The sequence below is a fragment of the Gallus gallus genome, chromosome 2 (assembly GCF_016699485.2).
Source record: "Gallus gallus isolate bGalGal1 chromosome 2, bGalGal1.mat.broiler.GRCg7b, whole genome shotgun sequence".
NCBI lineage: Eukaryota > Metazoa > Chordata > Aves > Galliformes > Phasianidae > Gallus > Gallus gallus.
In genome coordinates this window covers 126,554,738-126,567,014 of record NC_052533.1, presented here as the reverse complement: position 1 = coordinate 126,567,014, position 12,277 = coordinate 126,554,738, and the positions used below count along the sequence as shown (strand labels likewise).

General features: G+C 41.3%; 1 protein-coding gene across 1 annotated transcript in view; it reads right to left on the bottom strand.

Moving 5' to 3' along the window:
- Nucleotides 1–2,239: 2,239 nt before the first annotated feature.
- Nucleotides 2,240–12,277, bottom strand: part of SDC2 (syndecan 2) — a 57,264-nt gene continuing 47,226 nt past the window's right edge. The window contains exons 3-5 of the mRNA NM_001001462.2: nt 6,707–6,840; nt 5,775–5,910; nt 2,240–4,507 (exon numbers count right to left, since the gene is read on the bottom strand). Of these exons, the coding sequence (NP_001001462.2) occupies nt 4,344–4,507; nt 5,775–5,910; nt 6,707–6,840 (434 nt within the window). The 3' untranslated portion in view covers nt 2,240–4,343. The remainder of the gene's footprint in view (nt 4,508–5,774; nt 5,911–6,706; nt 6,841–12,277) is intronic.

The following is a 12,277-nucleotide window of genomic DNA, read 5'->3' as shown; positions in this document are numbered from 1 at the left end:
TCCAGCAGAAAGTGTGTGCTGTCAGGACGGTTTCTCTTCCTGCCTTCTTACCATTCACCCCAAATTAATGATTGTGGCTCCACGTGGCTCCTGCCTCCTCCCCAGTCCCTCACTAGAAACTAAGCTCAGAAGCTGCAGACACACAGAGGGTTTCTCAGTGTTTCCACCCACACAAGAGACCATTCTGCACATCTGATGCACGTGTGAAACTGCTTCACAGGGGTCAGGTCAGGAGACCATGTTTCCATTTCGAGCTACACTGAGCCCAAGTTTTATCATTTGTTTGCTTTTAAAGCAAAAATATACAACTCACTTGACTTCACAGGAGAAAAAAGCACTGCAGAGAATCCTTCACGCTGGCAGGGTTGGGTTACAGCTCCTCCACGTCCCACCCACACGGCTGAACCCAGCGCCCGGTCACCAGGAGGAAATGAAATGCACAACTCAGCGGTCCTGCTCTCCCTTCTAGCTCCCAAGCAGAGCCACTCTGCTGCAGCCACAGAGATCCCAGGACCAGAGGATGTGCCAAGAGGAGGGACATTTGCTGTATCGTTTCTTGGACAAACTGTGTATTGAAATCAAGCTTCCTGAACCAGAAGTTATGAAAAAGCAGCGCCCCGAAGGTTTGCAACGCTGCATTTTCATGCCAAGGCTCAGAGCTGTGTGATACATGGGCAAGAGTTTAAACGTAACAAAATTAACATCAAAGCTCAACAAAAACTGGACAGCAATATTGCAAATTCCTTAAAGGAGATTATGCCAGTCTGATTAAGTGACCACTAAGTAACAACCACGACTGACTGCAAACTTAAAAGCAACCTCTGTATTTCTTCTGGTAGAACAAGAGTTTTCTTAGAGTTCTCTTACCCCTCAGATTCCTTTTCCCTTCTCCTTATTTGCTTACCTGAGCAATGTTAAGCATACTGTCATAACTTCCCTCACACCTACAGTTTTAATATTAACATTAATCTGAAGAATTTTTCCCTTACAAACATTTCCTGTATTCCATGTGTTGCTTAAAAACAGCATCTGCCATGTAAGACAGCACTCCATAATAATTTCAGTGCACATTTCCAAGGGAAAAAGAGTAACGTGTAGTCAAAGTCATGGGCATGTAATTCGTTTGTCGGCAGATCAGTTAGTAACAAGATGACAATTTTGATTGTAATTTCTGCAATTTCAATGAATTTTAACGCTCGAATAAAAGAAGAACAACAGCAACTGGACAGCCTGTAACCATGAGCTACGGTTCACTTCGTAAGTTGGAAAGCAGAGGAACCAGGATGTCAACTTCTGAATTTATTTCTCCATGAATAAAAAGAAGGTGAGAGATTCCTTCTAATGTGAGCTTTAGGCTACCAGCACTGGGCTTCGTTAGCAAAGAAGCTAAAAGGAATTAACCATTTATAGCCCAGAGAAAATCAAAGCAGAATGGCATTTTGATAGACGTTAAAGCCTATCAATCCCCAGGAAGCACCATATCAGGCTGCTGAGGACTTCTGAGTTGCCACAGCAGCCCCAATGGAGAAGGGCCAAGGAGCTTTAGGGAAAAGCCACACCAGAGCCCCAGCCCCTGCTGAGAGCTGTGCATGTGGCAGAGCACCCGCAGCCTGGCATGGGACCACAGCTGCCCAGCAACACCTCCTCGCAGCCAGAGCATTGCCAGAAATGCATCCAGGAAGGGGAGAACAAAAGGGAAGCAGAACTGGAGCCCAACCAACGCTAGGAAGTCTCGGTGTAAGAGAAGCACATTCAGCTGCCCATTTCTTCTGAATAGCGTTGCGGGAAGATGGCTGTCTGCATCAGCTGGGTTTTTAGACTGATGAAAACTGAACTGATGTTTATAACGGAGATTATAACATAACAGAGAGGATAATGGATGTGTAGGAGAAAAAAAAATATGAGTGGTGAAACAGAGCTGAAACTTTACAATTCCTTCTACTTGCTAGCAGATGCAGGAGGAACCAGGCAAGCATAATATTTGACAGCCTGTGTAATTACAACAGATGTCTGTGCTGGCTAAAGTGTCCTGGACGTTAGGTGTAGAGGCGGAATCTGAAACGTATAGATGAAAACAGCTTCTTGATATCAATTTGCTCACAGAGAAGGAAACTTTTTATCTGCTGTTCAATATTTATGGGTATATTTCCAGCGAGATTCATTGTAGCCTTAAAGAAAATTCAGATCTACTACCTTAAGCAAAGTGGGCTTCAAAAAACTGGATGTCAGACTGTACAAATAAAGTATTAGTTTAGGCATGGTAGACTTTATTTTGGCACTTTAACAAATGCTTTATTTTACAGCAGTGGCACAGCATTTGCCAGAGATTTTCTTTTCTTGGCACAGTTACTTCAAGCAGTTATTTTACTAATTGAATTTCACTAAATATTGCACAATAAGATATACCTGTTAAATTCTTACCCTGTTTTTACTTGTTGAACTTGTATGGCTTTGAAAAACCTGCCAGTAAGTATAAGTAATTTAAAAAGCAATATATTAAATATTTTAGCACAGGATAGCGTTCGTTTGTTTCTAAATGACCACTGAACTTGGGACAGCGACAAATACAAGTGACGCAACTCTTATCTGAAGAGCTAACAGCTCTTATTTACAACACGTTGCCATTTCTGAGAAGCAGAGTTCAGCTCGACATCCTGAACATCTAACTCTGGAAATTTCAAAATCGAAAGAGCGGAGGTTAACAGAGCAGAAGACGAAGCCATTTGTCTGTGACAAAGCGTAATATAGGGAGGCAGACTATCGTCTTCTCCACGTGTCCCTCTCTCCAACACCTATCTGCAATCTAAGCAACAGAGCCTCTTATCTTCTACTTGGAATATTTCTTTCTTCTCTTACGAAGATATTCCACTCGTCTCAACTCTTCTGCCGGAGTCCGAGCAGAATAAAACAAATTTCTCCAAAAGGCCAGGGAAAAAAAAAGAAACAACAAATCAAAAACCGATATACACAATAAATGAAACCGGGTACTCCTTTGAATTTTACAGTACTGAAAACAACATTCGCAAGAAGAACAGGTCTGTGTCAATACTGCCATTATATATAACAGAAAGGCCAAATGACTCATAACTCGTGCGCCAGATGTAACGCTTCTACATTCCAGGCTTTCTCTGCCGCTTCAGCAGTAAATCTGGTCTGAGGATCAGCCTTATCAACAGCCTTTTTGGTTTTGTTTCGGGTGGCTTTTGAAGACCTACTCGACGAACGTGGTGACATTAAAACATTACCACCGCAGACACAAAACGGAACACGTACAAAAGTCTATCACAATGGAATTTTCAGTATTAGGCCACATGATTTATTCAGTAGTGTTTATGTTCCCAAATTACAATTATGTCTATCCATGTAAGACTACAAAAGTTACCATTAGAATTGTCTGTGCTTATAAAATACCAACATTTTCTTTTACTGTTATATACTCATTAACACCAGTCTGCGACAAGTTACATATAATCATAGGCACTTCAAAGGCTTTAAAAGACGTTTACAACTTAAATGCATTTTTAAAGAACAAAAATTTAAACCCCTACGTGTACCTTCAAATTGCAAATAATTAACAAATACAGTGGCCATAGAAATCTGCAGCAACTTCTCAAAATACTGTTAGAGTCTTTGGGTTTGCTTAGGTTTGTCAGTAGCTTACTTCAAATCTTCCTGACAGGAGATTTTAGTAAGAACACGACTATACAGTTTGTAGTAATAATCCAATTTTACACATTAATTTGCTGTTACAAATCTCACTGAAGCTACAGGTACGCTGAGAAACAATGCAAAGTGTAAAATTGATATTCCGACACTTAAATTTATACAAAGTGGAGGTTAGAGTTTACATAGCTGAAAAATTACATTTACACTAAAAGTTACCGTTATCTGAATTATCTGAAGACAAATTGCACCATGACAACTACAAAAAGGCATTTTCTTTTTTTGGAAACAGATAAATTAATGAAATAAAAACTAACTCGTAAGATCAATCTGAGACATGCTGACAAAAATTAAACAACTTTCATTGACTCATAGGATAAAACAATCATTTTCATTATTTTATATTTATGCATAAAGTTTTAAAAATGATTCGGTGAACATCAATGGTTTTTATAAAATAATGCTTTGCCACTGTTATTCACAGAACACTGCAAATGTTAAGTTTTAATTTTACATTTTTAAAGGAATACGTGAAAAGTTTTAAATACAATGGGATTTTATCATAAAGGTGCCGTGATGGCTCTTTAATGAAAAAAAAAAAAAGATCTTCATTATTCTATGCAAAAGCTTTATTTAAAAAAGTTCAGTGATCTCATAAATAGAGACACTAAATAGGAATTTTATGCATAAAACTCCTTAGTAGGTGCCTTCTGATAGGCAGCACTAGACGGTTTACGTTCACCAAGGTCGTAACTGCCTTCATCCTTCTTTCTCATGCGATATACCAGCAGCAGGATGAGGAAGATTGCAAACAGAAAACCAATAACTCCGCCAGCAATAACAGCTGTAAGCAAAGAAAAAGAAATTCATAATGTGCCGGAAGGACAGGTCTGGAACCACCTGTCTTTTTCATCTCGCACAACGAGCTTGCCATTGTTTTCAAATTGTGGAAATGGGCTCCCATTCTGCAACTGTCTTGAGCATGAGCAGCCTGATATATCCTCTGAGAAAGCCTGTTTATTTTAATGAAGGGAATCATTTAGGAGTGCATTTCACCTGCAAGCAAGTGATCCAGCAACCCGCAGTTCTAAATAAATTATCAAAAGCTTGACTAATAAAACTGCTAATATTGCCAGAACGTAAAGTTGTATTCATTTTTAATACTAAATTTAAAAGCTTTTCAAACTGATTCTCCAGCAGTTGACATTTTCAGCCTTAAAAGAACTGCTTTGTTGCACCAGCTAAGAAGCGTGTTATCCCATTTCTCCATATGCTCACTCAGTGACTCCTAACTGAATTCCCTATTGATGAGTAATAGGAGAGAACATTTCATGGAGCTGTAGTAGAGACACTACATTCATCATGTACATGCTAGAGTGTAGAAAGTAACAACTCCAGCTGGACTTGAAGAGCAAACCCGCATGTTTCTGCTGATGTGGATGTTAATGGTGTTTCACGTTTCAGTGCCCCGAGGGAGATGAAGTCCAAAACTGTGTGACTTAACACTCCCACCCATGGCTCCCAACAACCCCTCCTGGGACAGAGGGGAAAGATATACTTGTAAACATAGGTCTTACGCCATTAAAAAAGAAAGAAAGAAAAGAAGAAAAATCACATGAATCACATGTAGAAAAGCCGCTGGAAAAAAATTGGAGGCCAGCCTTTTCCTCCCTGGGTCATACACAGAAATGGGACCTTTACGTCCCAATGATGGTGCTCACCCATCCCTCGCCACCCACCCATCCCTGCTGTGAGCTCCTCTCTATCTGTACTAGACCACGCTGTGCTCCTAGGAGAGTGGGTATGAAATGCTTTTCTGCACTACAAGCATCAACCCAAATTGCTTTTCTGAGCTGCAGAAGCTCCAGATACTCAGTAGGGAGTATTCAATTTGTGGGTGTCAAATCAATTAGAAACAGCTTTTGGTATTAAAGAAGATGCCAGTCTCGGTCTCATCAAATCAACCACTGGCTACTCCCCTCCACCATGTGTCAAGAACCTAACAAGAAAACACAGATGTTAAGTTTGTGCTATTTGATGTGAATGCCTTTTATATTCTTTGTTGTTTATTTTTTCTGGTGAGGTGGTGGACCTTGGCAAACTACCCTTACCTGCCAGAACTTCTGTCCTCTGGAAGAGGTTTTCTGAATGCTTTTCAGTGAACACATCAGTGTCATCCCCTGGCTCATTGCTCTTTTTCTTGGAATCCACCTCGGGTCTTTCCTCTTTATCGATTTCTTCAGGTGACTGTGGCACAGAAAGAAAAACAGCCCTTACAGACAGGATCACCACAGATCTGCATTGTCACTGCCAGCCACAGAACTGTGGCAGCCCCACAGGTGTGCTCCACAATATGCTGTGGTCAAAAAGAACCCCATGGCAGTCACAACGCATGGGATGCTTTTTGACCACAGAGCTGTCCTAGATATTGAAAATGAAACTAATCCTCATCATGATGGAATGAAAATCACTGTCCAGAATTTAAAGGGCTCCCAAAAATATATTTAGCAATCAGCTGGTAAATGCTGCCTGTGTATGCAGGAATTACAGCCTCTGACTGAAATAACAATTCTGAAATTAACACATCAGATATGCTATATTCAGAACACCGCTGAGGATAACTGAGAAAACATCACCTGCAGTGACAGAAGAAAACACTGAAATGCTAAATGGAACCTAGGAAGTATTCAAACTACAGTCAAACCAAACAAAATTTTCCTTTCAGAAAGGAGGACTTTTGAGTAACTCTTTGAAAGATGTAAAAAGAAAGGTATGGTTCAGATTCAAACGTATCATAAGAAATTGCTTTCCGTATTAAAAAAAAAAAAGCATGTTTTATATGTTTCTCTTCTTTCATGAGAAATCCAGATGTCATTATGCAGACTTTCTAACAGAAAACTGAACAGCTCTGTATCCATTTAAGCAGCTGCAGTAACGTTCAATAAAAAATGCACGGATTTTTTTTGCAATTCATATATAACATCAAGGCAACAATGGGGTACAGCAGAACTATTTGGAATGGCATTGCTCTCTACCCACACACCTTTGTTTGTGCAGGCATCTTGGTCTGCATTTTCACTGTGGTGGTCTCAGCTCTAGACGCATCACTCGTTGTTGGTAACTTGGGAACTATTCTGGACGTTGTTGTCACTGTGCTATCCTCATCTTCCTCAGCACCTGAAGACAAAACAGATGACATTTCACTGACATTGTAATAGACCTGGAAGAGTTTCACTTTTTGTTACAATGCTGAGGGTAGGGTGCTCGTATGGCCCACCCTTGGCAAATGGCCTAGAAAACAATGCCTGTTAAAAATGTGTGCCCTAAACCACAAGAGAGAGAGGTTCACCCCAACTGATCCCATTAAAGATGAAGGGAATCATCAGCTGGATTAAACAGTGATTGGGAAATTACAAAGAGGTTTTTTGAAACAGAAGGAGCTAGCCTGAAAAGAAGTATGAAAAAAAGCACGAATAGCTGTAACAAGGGGATGGCCTCTGGAGTGGAAGCAGCAGCCATCAGAGCCAGTATGACTCTGTCTGATGTGGCCCTGTGTTCCAGTAGCCACCTCCAGCTCTCCCATGGCCACCGTGGGGAGCAGCACCTTGGAGACACAACAAGGATATATGGGTAGGGGCCCTGCGTGCTCGGACGAGGGGGCTTCCACACTTCTGGATCTGCAAGGGAGATGTGAACGTGCACCCAAGTCTGCATATGCCTGTGGGATGCACTGGGATCAGTTGCAGAAGGGGGATGGATATCTGTAGCTGCATAGTACTGTTTTGCAAGTGGCTGATACTGTGGTTATCAGTCGAATGGCTGATGCTAATCCTCAGCGTATAGTTCAATGATTGCCAGTTAATTACATGCTATAAATCAGTCAGTACAGCTCTTCAGTGCTGATCTGACTTATGGTACATGAACTGCACAGTTTTTCCCTGTGACAAACTGTTTCAATAACAACAACAAAAAGATCACTTCTCCAGAGCAAACCCATTAGAACCTTAACTATAAAAAACCAAGCACCTTCCATCTACAGAAATACTGCTATTTGATATTTCAGTCACTCGGAATTTACGTATTTTTAAACCTCACATAATTCAAAAGCCTTTTTCTTTTTAAATGCAGGCTAAGGGGACCAAAAAAAAAATCCCTAAAGACCACCTTACGTTTCATTTCCTCCACATTCAAAGCTCTGTTGGAGTATGAAGGCTCCTTTATAACAAGATAAGGGATATGTCTAATAAATATCCTTTAGTGATACTGGAAGGGAGAAGACACAGACAATAGACTAAATTATTGCGAGGTCTGAGAGATGAAAATAATAGATCTATCCACTTCTCAGGAATCTCAATATGTGTTCTGCTCATTACAGGCACCAGCTGCCCCAATAACTATTGGGTAATATGTCTAGCAAATGTTCTTAAAAGTAATTCCTAACAAGTAGAAATATACCTTACAACAGAACAGTATGACTCAGTCATTCCAAACTGGCTTTTATCTTATTTTTCTAGAGAGAGAAAACAAGCTGAAAGATGAAGCACAAAAACAAGCTTTGAACTCATGATCAAGAATTATATACATTTGGCTTTGAAAGAAAGGGTGTTAACAAGGCAATCACTATGACAACTCCTGTGTGATAGAAAGGAAAAATTGAAATAATTAAAAAAAGCAGTGTATGAAAACTACAGCACAGAATAATACTGGAGAACCATCCAGAGATACCGAAATTAGAATGCAACTGCTCGAAAAAGACCTCACAACAAGAACCAAGTGGTTTCCAAAAATACTACTCAAAGATCAAAAAAGAAACCCGTCCTGCTGCAAAACACAGGTGAGGAAAGATACCCAACAGGAACATTTTTCTGTCTTTGCCTCAAGAGCTTTCTTTGAGAAATGAAGAGTTCCATGGATGGTTCAGCCTGCTTTACCTTTTCAAAGTTTCTGCAAATTACACAAGACTTTCACAGTCACGGAAATTAAAACTGATGATCAGATTAGAGATCTGATAAAGCAGACTTTGAGAGTATAAGAACTTCATTTTTTTTCCCTCTTTCTGTGAAATGACAGATCTCATTTAATCAAAACTGTTCCTCCAAATGCTTAAATGCCACCTCTGCTTCAGGCAATAGTTCTGTCTGCCTGATATAACAGTGAAAGCTACAGGTTTGAGCCTCTCTGGTTATGGAGGTTTGGGGTATTTCAACAACTGGTTGACTAATCTAGCCTCTGGACTGGCCACCAGACTTGCACTACAGACTTCCTCTGTCTGGCCTCAGAGTAATCCCTGGCAGTCCCCAAACTACTGAAGCTCCTGTCCTCTAGGTCTGACTCAGGTACTGCTTCAGACACATCCCCATAGCTTCTGCATTCTAATTAGCTTTATCTAGACAGGCCTGTGCTTGGCATGTTGCAGGCCTACACAAGAGTAGGTACTTCCCTTCCTAAGCAGACTGTAACATTATTAGAATTTCCTGTAAACAGGATTGAGAGATCAAAACAGCGCTCTCCAGAAAACAGGAGTAGAATTTTATATAGTACCGTGTTCTCTCAAAGTTAAAACAAACAAACAAACAAACCAACCCCATCACAAATACCCTCCTTTCGCACATCCAACGAGGAAACAAAAATCTTACAGTGAATGAATGCAGCTTCCAACTAGAAGGTTAAGAAAAATACCAGGAAGTATAAGAGTTCACATTTTCCCCTCAAAAATCACTATCTCTTTAGGAGGTTTCTGGAACTGGTCAGCTTAGAGATAGTGCTGGGCATTAATTGCCTTAAGACTCAACAAGTGGATACAGCCTTCTTACTGAGAGCATCACAAGGACTCTGCAGTAATTAAATCCATATCCACGTTGAGGGCAAAGAATTGAGATCTCTCTACCATCACAATGTCTTTTATCCATTGCAATTTCTTCAGGACTCCCAACTGTTATCTTCACAGTGATCACAATAGCTCTAGATTGTGCTGTAGTATTGGAAATATCTAATACAGTCCTCAGTGATGTGCCTACTATTATCTGCCCCATGAATAACAGCAAGGCTGATAGATGCTCCTTCGCACTCCTGCTGCTTGAGGAAACTTGCCAGCAAATCAAGAGTGCGTCAGCTTAAGTTACTGTATAAGCCCATGGTAGTTAGCACTATTAATTTGCCAAGTAGCCAGTGATTAACTCTTCCTACCAAACACAGTCATTTCACACTATCTTTTGGCATCATGTCTGTTTGCTGTTGCACAACTTGCTCTGGAAGTACTGCCACCACAAGCAAGCCAGACAAAAGGCGAGTAAGCACAGACCCAGCATCTATCCCACACCTTTCATCTCTACCATCAGTGTGGCACATACCTGACTGAAACGCTTTCAGCTGGCTTATCTCACTCCAATTCACACAAAAAACTTCCAGCCCAACTCTTAATCAGCACAGTGTTATACAATCAGGGATGACACCATGACCATACTAGTGCTCTATCAGGGAACTGCAGCTGAATGGGGACTGTGCGTGAACGTCCTGTCTCTGTTAACTCTCACAGGAGGAAGGAAAAAAAAAACAATGCCACAGTTGAAGAAAGAATAAAAGGAAGAGTCTAACATATACTGAAGTACAAGATTGTGTCCAGCACAATAAAAGCATGCTTGTAAACAAGATATATCACAGTAGCTTTTTGTGCTAAAGGTCTTGGAGAAGCAGGCGGTCAGTGTGGTGAAGCACGCTCAAGGCTGGCGTAGCAAGGGGATGGAAGAGGCCCTGGCTCCAATCCAACCCAAAAGGCACAAGAAGTGGGAACTTGGGAAGTGGGGAAACAAGTGCCTGCTGCATTACTTGCACCCAGTGAGAAAAAACACACTGGGAGACAGGATGCCACTCTCCTGGGATGCTGCCAGGTGCACTGTCAACCGGGGCAGGAGCACTGAGAATTACTAGGCAGGGAGAGGAGAAGGGGAATCAGAAATCTGCACCAGATTCTGACATGGATTGCATAGACTTGTGTACCAAGAGTAACTTCAGAGAAGACACAAGATCCAAACACTTACTTTTCCAAAGAACTTGTAGATAAATCTAATAGAGATGAGGCCTTCTCTGAACATAATGGTACTCATGCTGCAAGACCAGGGTTTAGTTCAGATATTTCATGCCAGAGCTGAAAACAGAAGTAATCACTAACATTTCAAGTCTAAGCAGGAAACGTTCAAAACTAATTAAAAAGCATCCAAAGGAGGGCAAGAAAGATGGTGGTGAAGGGCCTACAGGGAAAGATGTATGAAGCAGCAGCTGAAGTCCCTGTGTTTGTGCAGCCCAGAGCAGAGGAGCTGAGGGGAGGCCTGATGGCGGCTGCAGCTCCTCACAGGGAGCGGAGGGGCAGCGCTGAGCTCTGCTCTGTGTGACAGCGACAGGGCCCGAGGGAACGGCATGGAGCTGCGTCAGGGGAGGGGCGGGTGGGGGTGAGGGACAGGTTGTGCACCAGAGGGCGGTGGGCACGGAACGGGCTGCCCAGGGCAGTGGGCACGGCCCGAGTGCCGGAGTTCAGGGAGCGTTTGGACAGCGCTCAGACACTGTGTTTGAATTTGGGGTGGTCCTGTGTGGAGCTGGAATTGATTATCACTGTGGGTCCCTTCCAATGTGGGATATTTTATGATTCTGATTTTTATTATTGCTTTATCTGAAGGTGTACACTAAAAAGAGCTCTAGAAGAGCCTTCTAGAGCTAGAAGTCATCTCCTCAGATAAGAGAATTTCAAGAAGAAAACAAGACAGCAAATAATTCAGCACAGATTTCCTTCTGTGAATACGTGACCATAAGGACGCAGGCATGGCTCCATCAAAAACTGTTGACCAAAATATTTGGACAGAACAGTTAGGTAAATTAATATGAGTGTACATAAAGAATAAAGAGGCTGTGAAACAAAGCTAAAATGAAGGGGGAAAAAAAAGAAAAAAAAAAAAAAAAGGCAGAAAACCATCACCTTTCTTGGTCTCCTTAGAAAAAGCCCTCAGCCAATTTTCAGTTTGAAATGTGTCATGCTTACATTGACATTTGTCCACGTTAATGCTGCTTGCAAACCTGCAAGGGCAGTAACAATGGTGCTGACAATTTCTGTTTATCTCCATAGGCCTGGTGGCAGCTAATAATTTTCATACCAAGGAAAGGAGTCAGCATGTTGTCATCTTGGATCTGCTTGCTTTGAGTAGAATTACATAGCAAGAAAACCACTTGAATAGGAAGTCTCTTGCAGCTAGGAACATTACATCACTGAGTATCAAGTAGAGAGACACACATTTAACACAGAATGAGGAAAATTCATCACTGCTACAACCAGAGGACACTTTGTACTTCGTGTAGGCTGTGAGGATGAGGAGAAAAGGGGGTGCTGATTTGCTTCACTTTTGAGATTATTTTTTTTGTAAGTGAGTAAAACTGGGTCGTGCATTGTTCAGAAAAGTATTTGAACTTCAGACTTCTTTCTTTGCTCAAAAGAATTAGATTTTAGTACTGTCACATGAAATCTCTGGAGGGGTACCTGGACAGTCTCAGTCTACAATGAGACTCCTTTTTTTTTATTTACTTTCTCTTAGGTAAGAGGCAGTGATTGCCAAAGACTGCATGAGGTACT